Below are 17,519 nucleotides of genomic sequence, written 5' to 3' on the forward strand. Positions count from 1 at the left end.
TCTCCCTCCTCCCCCCCCCCCGCAATAATTTAAACAGAAGAAAGTCAAACCTCCGTGGTTCCATGATCTTACACACTGATGTATAATATATTAGGCCTGAGCTTTTTTTAGGGACAGCAAAGTCCATTTGTCAGATGCAGGGGCTTAACAACTGGCTCCATGGCTTTAACAAATGGATTAGGCAGGAAATAGCTACCAGGCAGTGTGGATGGGGGTGTAGGCCCAGGCAGATGTGCCTTGAGTTATTGGTTGTATGGTGGGAGTCCTGAACATTGCACTGGACCTGGTTAAATCCCTGATAAGAGAGAATAGGAGACAGGACACACAACGCCCCTCCTAGTGTTAAATAAAGTTACAGCCTGCTGCTTAAATCCATCCCATGTATCTGTCATTCATTTGCCTGTGTCTTGATCAATGACTGAATAGTAATTACCCTGCATCCATACACAGGGCTCTAGCTCCTAAGTTTAGGATGAAAGAAAAGAGGAATGTTCTAGAATCTGCCATCCTGTGCATCATCGTTCATAAGAAAAGGAAGGGATTTATTGGTACCTTTCAAAAAATAAAACCTAGATGATGATATAACAAGTAGTGTCAGGTGATAGCATGATGTACGTTTTAATGACACAGGAATATAACCCTAAAGATTTTCTAATTGTGGTTTGTGCATAAACTTAATAAACAAATCAACCAACTAATCAATGGATGTGAGACAGATCTGAGTAGTCTATCACTTTCCCAAATAGAAAACTGTGGACAGATAACTTCCCCAGAACATTAAATATTTATAGTGCTCATGCTGTAATGTATAGAGTATTAATAGTTTTATTCACAGCCATGTCTGAAGCTTTGTAAAGTACCTTCCTTTTTACCAAAATGTATTGATCACAATTGGATTGAACTCAGTAGGGACTAAGAAACTGCTTTTTAAAAAAAAAAAAGTAGTAATTCAAGTATGTTCAAACATTTTAGTCAAAAATTAAATTATATTTTTACACCTAATTAGATTAAAATTTTGATTCAAAGAATTCCACTTATATGCACATACCATTAGTGCTTAGCTTTCTTGAATGCGGAGCACTTATTGAAATCAGTTTATGGACAGAGATACGTACACTAATACTTTCTTCTTGGTTAAGCATGTGGAAATTAGACCTCATATAAGTGGCTCATACTATGCCTTCTGTGAATATAAGAAATCTTAGCTCCCTACATTTTGGGTTAAAAGTTGAGATGGCAGAACTAAATCTTGCTTGTTCTTGAATTTACTTGCTGTACACTTAAAGTTGTTTTGGGGGTGCAGTTGTAGGAAAGGGGACATGTACATAGTATGACATGCTTTTCTACCAATCATTTTCTGAAAAGTAGAAAAAGAAAGTAGAAAGCAGGTGTTAGTGTAATAAACACCCGCAAGAATATTAAAATGCATAGGAAATGTACCTAAATTAACATAGTTTGTTAACAATTCAAGTTTAAGACTTTCTTGGCAACTATCTTCATAAGTACCCAGAGAGGCATGAAACAACAACAAATCTCTGTCATTGCAAAGAAAATAAAAAGTGAAGCTGAAATTTGCTTTTTTAACAATGATTGAAAATACAGGATTGTCTTGGTTGTATCTGCTCATTTTGATTACACACATTGACTGTCACTGGGCATGATATCCGTGAGAAGAGCTGCCATCCAAAAGGCTTCAGTGATAATACAGAAGTATAAGAAGATACACAAAAACCTACAAAATTTAGGTGTTTTCCCTTATTAGTCTACAAAGTTCTGCTATAAGTTATGTATCTTTCTTGTGAACTGAAACTTCTAACGTATTCACTTTGTATTTCAATATATCTTTATAGCTCATTTGACAGTAGCTTTGTTTACCAACAAAGAGGACTTGGACCAATTGAACAGAACACAATTCTTGTAATAGACCCAAGTAATGCAGAAGTTCTTGATTCCACAGGCAAAAATCTGTAAGTTGTATTTACTTTTATTAATAAAACTTTGATATTTTTGTATACGACGTTTCATCCTGATGAGTTTAATCCATATATTTGTTTATTCTGAGACTTATGTCACATTTCATCTCTTTCACATCTGGTTTCATTTATAACCAAATTAAAAAATCAACCAGTATTGCCAACAGCGGGCAATGAATGAAAACCAGCTTTGCCATTGCCTCCATCCACTCCCTAACAATCAATACTCTTCATCTACTGACCCAAATTAACAAAAATTTGTATGGAGCAAACACGTCTGGCACAGCATCGTAAAGGCTGCCCTTGTTGGCAAAAGGGATTGAATGTGAGGACCAGGGCTGAGGGCCCTTTACCACGAAAGTCCAGCTGCTCATGACTTGAACCTTGTATGCTGATAAGAAGAGCATTCCAATTGACTGCAGCAATGGGGCATAGAGGTATCTCAGGACCTTAGATAGTAGTAGGGGCACAGGGCTTTGTAGATGATGAGCAAAATCTTGAATTGCTCTTGGGGAAAAATTAGATGCTAACATAGATAATAGACCGGTCATGGAACATAACAGTATCTGCCACATCACTTTCTTTTTTAAAATGCAGTTCTTTTAAATTTATGTTTGCAGATTTTATTTACCACATGGCTTGAGTATAGATAAAGATGGTAACTACTGGGTCACTGATGTAGCGCTCCATCAGGTATGTGTAATGCTTTTCTAGAAGTACTGTATGTGATCTCATTACTTTTAATTTGTATATTTTGCTAAAGGCTTGATAAGATTATTACATTGTAGCTGTTAAGATATACATTAAAGGTTTGTCCATATGGGCAAATTCACTGGAGTAGCTATAGCGGAATAAATTATTCTAGAATAACATCTTGTATGGACACTCTGTTGTGGAATAAAAGTGACTTAATTCTAAAAATATTTCTTTGCTATAGCAGAATAACTTATGCTGTTCAATTTCCCCATACAGACAAGCATTCAGTGCTCAGCTACCTCACTGGCTGAAATTGCTGATGATTTATATTTTATGCAGATTTTTTCCAGAATCAACACCATTACATTCTTGATGATGGATTTCTTCATTGGAGCAATATGTATATAAAAAGCCTAATAAAATAAATTTGCATGTAAAAATGTTCTTTCTATAGAGAAGATTTATATACTTTCCCTAAACAATGACTATTATACTGGACTAGCTATCATGCTTCACTTTCTATAACTTGAAATCTCTTATATTTTCCATTGACTACAAAAGGTGTTCAAATTGGGAGTACGTGATAAAGAACCTTTATTGATCCTGGGAAGGTCTTTGCAACCAGGCAGTGACAAAAATCACTTCTGTCAACCAACCGATGTGGCCGTGGATCCAGTCACAGGCAACATTTATGTGTCTGATGGCTATTGTAACAGCCGAATTGCTGTGTTCTCTCCAAACGGAATGTTCATCATGCAGTGGGGGGAAGGTACTGATTAAGGCTCTTGATGTTTAACTAGCTACTGAGACTGCTGTGGTCATGAACTATTAAATGTAGCTTATGTAAGATTATTCACTGTGGTTATTTACTACTTATTTCTGTTACAGTAATGCTCACAGGCCCTGATTGGATATCAGGGCCTTCTTATCTTTTGAATACCATCATACATAGTTCTATACACTGATATGTAGATTTTTTTTTTAAACACACCTTCTTTTAAAAAGCAGAAGGAAAAAACTGTCTGTCTTCCAGACACTTCCAGAACAACTATGCACATGAATTTACTTGGTTATCAATAAAATGCCTCTGTTTTCATAAACATATTTTTTAAAATATTGCTTGAATAAGAACTTAAAATTCTGAGGTGTGGTAACTTCTAGTTAAGCTTTGACATAGTCCTTTCAGTTCTTGTAAATAATTAAATCCCTGTTTAAATATGAAACTTTTTTCTTTGCCAAGCATTTATGGTGAAGTAAGTAACTTCAGTACAAACATTTATGCCTGATTTTTTTCCCTTCATTTATAGTGGTTTAAATTGAAAGTAACTCCATTTACTTTTAGTGTTAAAATTTTGGTGAAAACGAGAATGAGAAACATGTATATTATTTTTCCCACAGTTATATTGCACAATTTAGAATAACACTATTTCGAGACAAAGATGATTATTTCAGATTGTGAATGTATTGGATATTTTCTTTTGCAGAGACTTCAGTAGGCAAAGCCAAACCTGGCCAGTTCCGAATCCCTCACAGCTTAACACTGGTACCCGAGTTTGGTCAGCTGTGTGTAGCAGACAGGGAAAATGGACGAATTCAGTGTTTTAGGTCAGAAACTGGAGAATTCACAAGAGAAATCAAACACAAATTGTTTGGAACAGAATTATTTGCAGTTTCATATGTTCCAGGTAATTGCTTTTTTCATGTTCTTAACATTTAAAATATATGCTTAATCACTTTGATATCTCAACACACAATATTATTTCATTGAGAGACTATCACATATCTTAAGCCAAAAATTTGTTCTGTTTCAAAATTATCATGTAGATTTTTGCAACTGTGTAATTTTTGGGGAAAAAAGCTACCTTTCCATTCCTGAGAAATTATGAAGAAATTAGCCTCCTTAAATGTAATGCCAACAAATAGGCAATATTGTTTGCACTTTTTACCTTTGTGGTTGCATAGTCAAATAACAAACTCCATTAGAGGAACAGCAAAAAATATTTCCAAACAGCAGGAAAAGAAATTGTCAGATTTCATAGAGAACAATAATAAAAATCAGAGAATAAAAAACTATTTCATGATGATGTTGCTTTTGTTGGGGGGAGGGATAACTCAGTGGTTTGAGCATTGGCCTGCTAAACCCAGGGTTGTGAGTTTAATCCTTAAGGGGGCCACTTAGCAAGCTGGAGCAAAATCAGTACTTGGTCCTGCTAGTAAAGGCAAGGGGCTGGACTCAATGACCTTTCAAGGTCCCTTCCAGTTCTAGGAGATTGGTATATCTCCAATTATTACCTTTTTTTAAATATATATATCAAAACTTAAGATTTTTTTTTAATTTAGTAGCCAAATGTGTATAGTTATGTTGGGAGCAAAGTAAAAAGTTAGATCCAGAGTTCAGGGATGTTTGGATTGTGGCGGTATTATATCTTTTCTTCAGCTACTATTTAAAAACAAAAAAAACCCTCCAGTTTGATGTCTTATGTACCACCTACATTCTGAGGCCTGGAAATTCAAAGTAAACAGTAGACATTAATACTTTCTAAGGTTTTTAAACAGTTTCATATTCTATACCAGGTTTGAAATCTGTATTCATCACTTTACTTGTGCTGTAATTATGGGCATGTGTTGCTTCTTAGGCATGAGGAAAGAGAGGCATTTCTGGGAATGAAAGGAGAGAAAAGGGAGGGTAAAAGAAGATGACCATGATTAGAGCAAAATAACCAGAGAAGGAAGTAGAAAATAGAAAACAGGAATTAAAATTAAAAAGTGGGGAAAACAGGAGAAAGAATAAACCAAAAGGGGGAGAGAATCCACCATGCTTAAAACAGCACTTCTTGTCAGTCACAAACAGGGCGTACTGCTTCCTGAAGAGCCAGTTCAGAGATTTGGAAGTGTAAAAGCTCTAGAAAAGTGCTGAAGCAACCAACCTGATCATAAGGGTGTTTTTGTTTGTCTTGGACACAACTGGAAGCAAGGATGCCAAGTGGCATGAGAGGATCTTCTGTACTCTTACATGAGCACACAGGAACCAATCTGCCATCACAGCACCCTTCGAAGTAGCCAATTAGCCATTATAGTAGACGGACACTCCATCTGTGATCATTCTCACACATGGTCACCCTGACTCTGAACAGGGTGCCAGCTGGTGTCTTTTACTCTGACAGTCCTGACCAAACCAGCCCATTGCAGGGACAAAAGTTGTTGTGAGGGAGGTCTAGGTTGGATATTAGGAAAAACTATTTCACTAGGAGGGTGGTGGAACACTGGAATGGGTTACCTAGGGAGGTGGTGGAATCTCCATCCTTAGAGGTTTTTAAGGGCCGGTTTGACAAAGCCCTGGCTGGGATGATTTAGTTGAGGTTGGTCCTGCTTTGAGCAGGGGGTTGGACTAGATGACCTCGTGAGACCTCTTCCAACCCTAATCGTCTATGATTCTATGAAAACAGGGTGTTTCGTTTTGTTTGTTTAAATTAAGCTTAAAAGGTAAAAAAGGGTAAAGAAGGAGGATTCATTTTTTTTATACATGCTTACAGATGACATCTTTTCAGGGAAGAGCTCCAGCTCATTTCTGCTAGATTTCAAACTTCCAGGGAATCCATATGCTTCTTTTTTATTTCTTTTTCCCTTCCTCTATTCATTCTGAATCTGGTGATGTGCAGAAAACTCCCTAGGAGGACTTTCCTGTTCCATCCTATTGGTTTACACAGCTTCCAACCTTCCCTAATTCAATTTAAATAAATGTTTCATTGTGTCTGGAGCTCTTGTTCTTCTATAGTTGCTTCTGATTCTGTCTCATTGAGACAACTTTTTCATCTTATGCTATTTTGTAAATAGAAGAAAATAATTTGTCGGTCACTAATGAATATTTGTTGTTGCAGGTGGTCTGCTCTTTGCAGTTAATGGAATGCCGTATCCTGGAGACATAGAACCAGTGCAAGGATTTATGATGAATTTTTCCACTGGAGAAATAATGGACACTTTCATTCCCGTTAGAAAGGTACTGTATTTCACAGTGTTCTTGGTGGATTTAGCACATGGGTACACTGATGTCTAACTCCCTCACACTTCATACAAACTTTAATGTTTAGCAGGATGATTCCAGGGTCTGAGTTGCTGTATTATATTGTACTTTATTGTAATTTTTCTTCATATACTCTAAGGCATCCTTTGCACACTGTTGATCAGGTGAAACCCCAGAACAATACAAGTTTCAATACAGCAGCTGTCCAAGGTTCAGTAGACACTATGCACCTGACATTTTAAATTACCATGTGGATATTGCCAGTCAGAGATGAGAATGAGTGACTTATCCAAACTGAGCTGTGCCTTTCAAGTTAGTTTAAGGAAAGAATAGAGGTTCAGAGTTGTTCTTATTTTTTATACAGTAATAATATACTAATATAAACAGTAATAGTACTCCTGTCTGGGGATATAAATTTATATAATGTGACTACATGCCTTCCTTGCAGAAGACCAGTGTAGAACTATGGGATACCGAACTTTCAATCAAGTAATATTGTAATTTAAAGTTATTTTTAAATATACTAAAAGTTCTCATAGCCTGGTGTAAATCAAAGAAGGGATGTCAGAAGTTGCCAGTATTGTGTGTATCATACCCTATTTGTTGCAATCCTATTTTAAGCTGTGCCAAATGTTGTCTTTCTCAGTATTCATAAATTGCTGTGCGTGTATACACAATTCTATAAATAAAAATAAACTGGGTTGAAACCAACATTCATGGTTTTACACAAACCTGTTTAGAAACATGCCACACAGTAAATTATGCTTTTTAATTTTTGTGTTACTAGTGTTTCCAGGCAGAGAGAGACCTTACAAGACTGTGGAGAAGTTTTTATTTTTTGAGAGCGAGTGGATGTTGATAATCAGAACAAAGTTTGCAGCTGACTTCCTTAATTATATTGGCAAACTTTTCATGCACACTTAAAGGGGATTGCTGAAAATTTGATTCTTGAGCTTGCATAGTAAACCATTTGCACAACTTTCAGAAATATCCTGTAGTGAAAAGATGTAATTATTTTTCCCAGAAATATCTTCAGAGATGTAGATGAATGAAAGCTATTTAAGCTCAAAGTCAATATTTCTTCATACAAAAATGTTTTTCAGGTTCTTACAAATAAAAGCAAGTGAAACACTCATCTGCATCCTTTCCCTTAGGAAGGGACAAATTACCTAAAAGAGTTTGGCATGGGGGAGAGAGATCTTATATTTATTAGTGATTTGACAGGATAACTGCACCGACGCGTGTAGTTAATATTTATATCATGCTTTCTGCATCATTCTCCACCCCATTCAGGAGATTGAGGATAATTGTCCCATATCAGTTGATAGTCCCGTATATTTAGTGTGACTTTTTTCTCTATGTATAGCAGATCATTGTTGGGATTCTCTGGTTAAGGATATATTGATCAGTTCTAAGGAAATAGATCACTTTCAGAACCCAACAGAGCTAGTTCACCCTTTCATTCAGGCCTCCAGTGTACTCACTTGGAACAGAAAAGGCTTGATTGACAGTTGTTTCCTTGCTGGTGAATAGGAAGCTGATCCTAAATAGGGTTCCTAAGACTGACCTCTTTGGAAGTATAAGAATTCCCAAATTAGTCCGAAAGACAATGAATTAAAGCTGAAGAGTGAGAGAGAAGATGGGATTCCTACATTGATGGGAATATTTGTCCAATGAGAGATCAGTTGATTCCTGTGTTTTGAACAATGTGAAAGATATCTGGAAAAGGCATGTAAGGCAGGAACAACATTTGCTTCTCTAAAGAGTCTCGCTCCTGCGCTGATAGCTCCTCAGTGCAAGAATCATGAAACTGTCTCAGCTCTAAGGGGGATTGACTCTTGAGGGCAGTGTTAGTAGAAGATTAGGGTTGGAAGAGACCTCAGGAGGTCATCTAGTCCAGCCCCCTGCTTAAAGCAGGACCAACCCCAACTAAATCATCCCAGCCAGGGCTTTGTCAAGCCAGGCCTTAAAAACCTCTAAGGATGGAGATTCCACCACCTCCCTAGGTAACCCATTCCAGTGCTTCACCACCCTCCTAGTGAAATAGTTTTCCCTAATATCCAACCTAGGCATCCCCCACTGCAACTTGAGACCACTGCTCCTTGTTCTGTCGTCTGCCACCACTGAGAACAGCCTAGCTCCATTCTCTTTGGAACCCCCCTTCAGGTAGTTGAAGGCTGCTATCAAATCCCCCCTCACTATTCTTTTCTGCAGATTAAATAAAACCAGTTCCCTCAGCCTCATAAGTCATGTGCCCCAGCCCCCTAATCATTTTCATTGCCCTCCGTTGGACTCTCTGCAATTTGTCCACATCCTTTCTATAGTAGGGGGCCCAAAACTGGATGCAATACTCCAGATATGGCCTCACCAGTGCCAAATAGAGAAGAATAATCACTTCCCTAGATCTGCTAGCAATGCTCCTACTAAGGCAGCCCAATATGCCATTAGCCTTCTTGGCAACAAGGGCACACTGTTGACTCATATCCAGCTTTTCATCCACTCTAATCCCCAGGTCCTTTTCTTCAGAACTGCCACTTAGCCAGTCGGTCCCCAGCCTGTAGCAGCAGATGGGATTCTTCCATCCTCAGTGCAGGACTCTGCACTTGTCCTTATTGAACCTGATCAGATTTCTCTTGGCCCAATCCTCCAATTTTTTCTAGTCACTCTGGACCCTATCCCTACCCTCCAGCATATCTGCCTCTCCCCCTAGCTTAGTGTCATCTGTGAACTTGCTGAGGGTGCAACCCATCCCATCATCCAGATCATTAATGAAGATGTTGAACAAAACCGGCCCCAGGACTGACCCCTGGGGCACTCCACTTGATACTGGCTGCCAACTAGACATCGAGCCGTTGATCACTACCCACTGAGCCTGACAATCTAGCCAGCTTTCTATCCATCTTATAGTCCATTCATCCAATCCATACTTTTTTAACTTGCTGGCGAGAATACTGTGGGAGACCGTATCAAAAGCTTTGCTAAAATCAACTATCAGGCTTGCTGCTGAAAAGTCTGCAATAGTAGTTTCAACAGAAAATAGAAATTATTTAATTTTCCATTTTCCCCTAAGTAAACGAGTTTTAAATTGCACAACACATAAGTACTGCCTTAGAATTTACTCAGCACACAGCAGCTTATTGCTTCTCGTGGAAGTCCCTCATTTAACTAGGTTACAAACACTAAGGATAGCGTTCCAGCCAAGAAACTAATTTGATGTGTAAAGCCAAACAGAAGAAGAGACTGATCTCTGCAGATTAAAGGCCAAATGTCCAATTTTATTATTTCTTCCTTCCCTCTGTTTCAGCCTCTTCCCTTTCCTCCCCCCATCCTCCTCCCACATTCTTTTTAACTTGGAAGAGATTACCACTTGCAGAAAACACTACCTGTGGGTTTTACGAGAATTGGTTAGTGATTGAAGCTACAAGATGGACTTTGCTTTGATATTGACCTTGCTTTGTCTTGCACAGTATGTTATCTGACACAAAAAACTATTTATTAATATTTGCTCTAGTAAATTATGCAACATCATGAAGCTAGGAGTTAAAATTTTTGCCAGCATGCTAACATTAGAGTTGCCAGGCATCCAGTCTTCGACTGGAATGCCCAGTGAAAAATGGACCTTGGCGGCTCCAGTTGGCACCGTCGACTGGGCCGTTAAAAGTCCGGCCAGCTCCACAGCTCCCATTGGCCAGGAACCGTGACCAATGGGAGCTGCGGGAGTGGCACCTGAAGGTGCGAGGGCAGCATGTGGAGCCTCCCTAGCCACCCATACACCTAGGGACTGCAGGGAGCTGGCGGCTGCTTCCTGGGAGCCATGGTAAGCACTGCCAGGACCCTGATCCCTCTCCCACACCCCAACCCCTGCCCCAGCCCAGAGTCCCCTCCCATACCCAAACTTCCTCCCGGAGCCCACACCCTGCCCCATCTCCAAACCCCTGCCCCCAGCCCTGAGTCTCCTCCTTCACCTTAAACCCCTCATCCCTAGCCCCACCCCAGAGCCTGCACCCCTTCCCACACTCTGAATCCCTCAGCCCCAGCCTGGAGCCTCCTCGTGCACCCCAAACTCCTCATCCCCGGCTCCATCCCAGACCCGCATCCCCCTCCCACATCCAACCCCCTGCCCCAGCCTGGTGGGGGAGAGTGAGCAACAGAGGGAGGGGGGATGGAGCAAGTGGGGGTGGGGCCTCAGAGAAGGGGTGGCGCAGGGGCATGGGGCGGGGAGAGGTGTTCAGTTTTGTGTGATTAGAAAGTTGGCAACCCTAGCTAACATAGGAGCCCTTTGTCCACCTATTCCAAGAGTTAAATATGCTGCTGTTTGCAACAGTTGATAATATATTAGTATGTAAAATATTCAGAAATAATTGTTTATTTCAAATATTCAGACACAATTAGCTAGGCCTGATGACATAGTGGATATCACTATGCATTATCATGTAGGAGACAAGATCAGTCTCATGATTCTTATTCCCAAACACATGGGAAACGTTCTCATTCTTCACTCCCGTCTCTCAATCCTCGAAAGACTGCATGAGGGTGTGGGGGGAAAATAGGGAGGCGGTGAAGGGGTTTGGCGTTTTCCATGCTGCTAAGAATGTGCAGTAATTGGGACAGTTGCTGACTTGAAAAATATATGGAAACCTTATGGAAAAGAAGGCAAATTAATATTATTGGCTTACAGCTGTTGGGCCCAATTCTTAGTTTACTAATTTTATTCTGCTTTGGAAGTAACGAACCACTTGGTATGCACCTTGCTAGAATTAGTAGCGGGTAAGTGATTCTGTATCAATGCTTGCAGCTGTGATAGTGATGAAGTATATTATGTCCAAAAACCTACGTTAAAATATCATCAAGGTTGTAAAGTCAAGCACTCAAAAGTTAGGAAATGCCAGTTGCCTATACAAATATGTGGAGGTTTATACATAAAAAGCTTCTACTTTAGTGCATATATATGTCTATAAAATATATGTGCACTCTACTTATGTGATGGCTATCCATATTCGCCACTTTACCTCCCCTTTGTCCATCTACTATATTTATAAACAAATTAGCTTTTCATTTAATTGTGTAGCACAATAATATCCATATTCAGTTCTTTAAATGTTTAATCAAAATATTGACAAAAATGGACTGTGCAAAAAAAGTGTAAATCACTAGGTTTGAATTGTCTGCACAATGTATGGCATGTTGAGTTCTCTATAAATCATGACAATAACTACTGCCCCTGGAGATGTAATTCCTGTCTCTTCTCTCCTTTTAAGGGGTGGCACCAGCATCAGCTATAGCTCCCATTGTATGAGAGCTAAATTTGGCTCTGTATCTCAAATTTCTGATTAAACAGGCCTTTTGCATTTGTGATCTAATTCATTGTGTAGTCATTTAGAAGTGATTTGTGGCTGTTTATCTTGACAGAGCTTTGAGATGCCACATGACATTGTTGCTTCAGAAGACAAAACGGTGTACGTTGGAGATGCTCATGCCAAAACAGTATGGAAGTTCACTTCCACAGAAAGTATGTTGCTTTTGTTTTGACTTGAACTTTAAAAGACACTTCTCAGTGACTGACATCCCCTGTCCATTGTCTGTCCCCTGAGTAATTAAGGATTGGATTCATTGCTTTAGCTAAACAGTTGAATTTTCTTTTTCCATGTTCATGTTCACATTTCACTGCTTAAAATAAGCATGTTTAGCAAAAAACTGGCTGCTCTTTTTACCATTCATTTGTAACATTAATTCCCAGTCTATATCAAATATGAATCCTGGGCAGATTAACTAATTTGTCAGAGAGCTTCATACGAAATTGTATATGCCAGTGAGTATTTTTTTTGTTGCATCATTTGTATGTATTTAAAGATTAATTTTTTCCAGTTCTTTAATGTGTCATTTGTTGACAATGCCCTCTGTTTACTTAGAGGTTGTTATATTTCCATTAACTGGGAATACTTCCTAACTTGTTATACTCAGTTTGACTTCAGGGGTATGAGGTGAATATGATCTGAGTAAGACTTCGAATTTAGCAGAATTAAAAAATGGATTAGGCATTTTCTAGAAATAACAATATAATCCACCATTACGTTAGATAGGATGAAAATGAATAAAATGTAGAAAGCCACCCACTTTCCATCTGATCTGGTTGTTCCATAGTTGTTACATTTCATGCACCTTGCTCTGAAACATGTGGTACTAGCCACTGTTAGTAACAATACACGGGACTAGATGGACCACTGGTCTGTTTGGATATCTCTCTTCCTACGAAGAATAACTCCAAATAGAAAGGACATCCAAGCTTTCATTCACAGGCAGATGGGAACAGCTAAGGTTTATAAAAACACACAACTAACGAGTTCAGTCAACCTGGCTAAGAGGTTTGAGGAGAGGGACTTTGTTTATATTTTAGAAGTATAGAATTATAATAACTACAAGTGATATCCATCTAGTACAGGGGTAGGCAACCTATGGCACATGTGCCGAAGGCGGCTCGTGAGCTGATTTTCAGTGGCACTCATACTGCCCAGGTCCTGGCTGCCAGTCCGGGGTGTTCTGCATTTTAATGTAATTTTAAATGAAGCTTCTTAAACATTTTAAAAACCTTATTTACTTTACATACAACAATAGTTTAGTTATATATTATAGACTTCTAGAAAGAGACCTTCTAAAAAGGTTAAAATGTATTACTGGCACGCAAAACCTTAGAGTGAATAAATGAAGACTCGGCACACCACTTCTGAAAGGTTGCAGACCCCAGATCTAGTAGATGGGATTTGCATCTAATTTATGGTAACATTGTTAAACTGGTCCTCACCCACCTGTCCAAGACCACATGTTAGCATAGTATCAGACACTGATTCCCCTCCTCCTCTTTCCCCTAAATAGTGTTAAGAAATTGGAACTAGTAAAATCTTTCAGAATGTGCCTTTTCAGATAGGATGACACTTCTACTGTTTAATGAGTTATCTTTGTTATTTAAAACCTTTTCATCCATGAAGGTCTCAAAATGCTTTATAAACCATATTGCAAACTGCATGTATAGAATTACTTCATCCACTGATGAAATACAGCCACTTCTGAGGTAGAATGTGGTGGCTGTTTCATGTTGTATAGCAGCTGCAACACAGTTTTGGGCAGGAAGTGAAGAATAATGTCCCCTGGAATTTCAGAGGTAACTTTGGGTGGGCAGAATGGAATTGCTATGCTGGAATTTGGCCAAGGCACTAGATTTAATACCCCAACTCTTATGCAAAGTGCTATAGGATTTTTAATAATAAGTGAACCTGGGATTATTTATTTCACCTGAAAGACTCCACCTCCAGTATCACAGTGCCCCAAATGCCATACCGGGGTATTGATTCAATGAAGCTTCTAATGGCAAAGTACTACTTACTATATCCCCAACACCTTCCTCCAGGGTTTAGGTTTTTCCCCTGGTAATGTCCCATTTATTACTAATTAACTCCAACCATGTTAATCATATGAGATGTGATGAGCTTTTATGTGCCCACAAAACCACTCTGTGACACAGGAGTTGGACATTATTGAAAACTGCCTTTGTGAATCACCCTCATGCTTTTATAGGATTCTGATGCTATTGATATTTATTTGACGCTCTTTGGTGAAATTCAGACACAATGCGATATTTGCTAAAGGATTGTACATTTGGTAAAGATGTCAAGAGTCTTTCTAAAATGTCATTTGGCCTGAAGAGCAATTTTGTGTTACAGAAATGGAGCATCGATCAGTTAAAAAGGCTGGTATCGAGGTGCAGGAAATAAAAGGTTAGTCAGATTCCTTATGAGAATGGGCATACCAAAGTTGTACTGGAAAGCTGTACTGTTCTTTGTAAATATTCTTGCCAGAAAATATCAGGGAGAGAATGCTAACTAGTCTGACAGTAGTTAAATTTTTCACTGTCATTTTCTATAGTTCAGAGTTACAATGAGCCGGCATGGGAAGGGACATAGGGTAGCATGTTGCACTGCTGGTAGACCTGATATTATGGTGGAATCAAACACGTCAACTTCACTGGTGAAAACTGGGTCATAGACGTTTTCCCAGTGGACTGTCCTATATGACCCTCCATTATCCACAAAATAGCATCTGCATCAGCTCTGTTAGATGCAGAAGTAGTTGTGGTATGTAGTTGTCTCAATTATCCAGAAAAAAATAGTAGCATATTTGAAATAGCTGTTGATTCCATTTTCTTTTTGTTTAGAGTCTGTACAGAACATTGACAGTGCTGGTTACATTATTAATGATGGTATAAAGCATTTTCTTTTGCTCAAATTTGTTCCTCCAGATTTACTTTTTTTCCCCTTTTTTCAGAATAGCAGGTTGAAAATGAATTCAAAGAGAGAAAAGAATCAAAAGAAAGTAGGGACTTAAAATAGGCAGGTAAAGAAACGTATATGGCACAAGGTTGACGAGGGTAAAATAATGATTTAAGGTAGATGAAGAGGAATTATTTTAAAATTATAATAGTCTATTGCACAAGTCTCTTATACAGAAGTAGTAATAATTTCCCCTTTAAAAAAAAAAGCGTGTGGTTATTGGGGGATCTTAATGGACTGTAGTTATACTATTTTTACTTATTTTTCTTTGGCAGAATTCAGAGCACCAGCTTTAGATATAAAAGGAAACAGCATCAAAATCAACAAATGTAGACATATTAGTACAAAGTAGACTGCCTTTAAGACACACTAATACTAGCATCCTCCTCCTCTCAGACAGTCTCACCCAAAGCACTCAGCAGAAAAACATGCAAGGAAGTGCAACAAATCCAGGCTCTGGCAGATGAGGGTGAAAAGCCTGTGGCAGCACTGGTAAAAGGTACTATGCTAGCTGCCACCTCTCATTTAATCAGGGATATCTAGATTAGAATATTTCAGCAGTATCGCATAGATTCAAAGAGAGTCGTTCAAGTAACCACTTGCTATACAACTTCAGGGTACATTAGGTTAAAGCCAATAGTTTTTAGCTTCCCCCTTGAAGCTAATAGGCAGCAAATGTTACTCCTGGGGGAATTCTGTGCCAAAAAATTAAAAATTCTGCGCACAATAATTTAACATTCTGCATATTATGTTTGTCAAAATAACACAATATAATCATGTCAGTTTCAATTATTTTGATAATGTATTTCAAAATACCTGTCCGCAAGTATGTCTCTAACAATACAGATAAAAAAAGGTTTAGGATTTTTTTTTTTTGACAAATAGATTCCTTACTAGACACATTAATACAGAACTTTGTGTAATTCATTTAAATTACACTACATAACCATATTTCCTCTCCCCTCAGGCTTGGGGAAGAGGGAGGGAAGGAGCCTGGGAATGAACCTGGAGGGTGCTTGTGTGTGGATTGAAGAAGTATGGAACAGGTTTTTTGTGGGGGGATGGGAAGGAATTATAGGGAGTTGGGTAGCCTCCCCCATGCAGGCCCTGGCTGACCCCTAGCCTCTCCCATTTCAATCAGGCACATCTGCCCCCATCTGCGTGTGTCCCTGTACCCTCCTACCTCATGTCCCAATGTGTGTCTGCAGCCCCCCCCTCCATGTTACCTGGGGTTTTGCTGAACCCAAAGCTCTTGGTAATGTTACTCTTTGCAAGGTGGTGGCAGGAAATAAATCAGTGGGGAACACAGCACCTCTGGCCAATAGATAGTTGATGCAAGCAGACAAACAAAGGTGCTTTCACTCAAAACTTCTACTTTATTTAGTCTTGAGTACTTACACATGTCCGCAGCGGTTAGTAGAGCACCCCAAATTAACCCCCGTTTAATATTTACCCACGGTCTTGAGTGGATATCTGTAGACTTCCAGTGCCCAGCTTTCCATCTGCAGGGGAACTTGAGAGGTGTCCCAAAATATCCCAAGTATTCAAATGTCCACTAAGCTTAGATCTCTTCCTCTTTTTATACCCAATTTGTTGGTATTACATAGCTTGTTAAGTGTGGAGTTTTCCAGCCTGTCAGGCAGGGAATTTTCCATCAGTTAACCAGTTGTATTTCACATGGCAATAGTTATCTATTGCCAGATTTTTCATTTTGCACAACTGCAGCTTCAGCAAAAACTCAAGTCAGGAGGGCACTGGGTCATGTTTTCTCCTCATCACTCACTTCCCCAAACCCTCCTGGTCTGTTAGTTGTGCCTAAGGATTCAGCAACTGCCTTTCTAGCTGCTTTCAGCAATGAGCATAACAATTGGTATGCCAGCTGTGGGCAGTGGTCTAGGCATGTTACTGACTTTGGGCTACCAAAAATCTCCCCCTCCTACACCCATGAATCCCTGCACACCCTCTTACCCCCTTTCCCCATGGGGCCCTTCACCTCCCTCCCCCATTCAGCCCCTGGCTCAATGCTGTCACCCTATTAGCTCCGGAGCTCATGCCCCAGTCTGTCCTCCCCAACTAGCCCTTCTGTACCCCATATCAGCAGCCCCATGTGCTTCATTCTGTCTGGTGCCTCCTCACCTGTCCCTGCTCTAAGGAACGCAGCCTCTCCACTGGCTGGCTGCCCTCTCTTCTGGCACCACAGCAGCCCCTGGTGGGTGAAGGGTGTAAGTGCAGCACCTCTCCAGAAGAATCTGTATTCTGCTGAGAAAATAAAATCTGCCAGGGACATAAATTCTGCACGAACATAGTGGCACAGAATTCCCCCAGGAGTAAAATGTATAGATATAATATGCTTTCTGTGTGATGTTCTGCCACAGAAAGCATATTAATGTGGGTTGATGTGGTATGCACTAGCTACAATTTACAGATGGTAAAGTGCTCTTATTACAGTAGTCTAATCTCAAAATGAGACAAAAATAGGGAAAACTGGTTCAATCGGAAAGGTTGTAC

The 17,519-nt window shown here is 39.4% G+C and overlaps 1 protein-coding gene across 8 annotated transcripts in view; it reads left to right on the top strand.

The window, feature by feature from the left end:
- PAM (peptidylglycine alpha-amidating monooxygenase) overlaps positions 1-17,519 on the top strand; it is a 209,762-nt gene that overhangs the window by 185,814 nt on the left and 6,429 nt on the right. For all 8 annotated transcript variants that reach the window (XM_045020809.1, XM_045020810.1, XM_045020812.1 and 5 more), the window contains 7 exons: positions 1,851-1,967; positions 2,594-2,666; positions 3,231-3,438; positions 4,154-4,354; positions 6,548-6,666; positions 12,100-12,199; positions 14,406-14,459. In XM_045020809.1, coding sequence (XP_044876744.1) covers positions 1,851-1,967; positions 2,594-2,666; positions 3,231-3,438; positions 4,154-4,354; positions 6,548-6,666; positions 12,100-12,199; positions 14,406-14,459 — 872 coding nt within the window. The remainder of the gene's footprint in view (positions 1-1,850; positions 1,968-2,593; positions 2,667-3,230; positions 3,439-4,153; positions 4,355-6,547; positions 6,667-12,099; positions 12,200-14,405; positions 14,460-17,519) is intronic.

This window comes from Mauremys mutica, chromosome 6 (genome assembly GCF_020497125.1).
Source record: "Mauremys mutica isolate MM-2020 ecotype Southern chromosome 6, ASM2049712v1, whole genome shotgun sequence".
In the NCBI taxonomy this organism is placed as follows: Eukaryota; Metazoa; Chordata; order Testudines; family Geoemydidae; genus Mauremys; species Mauremys mutica.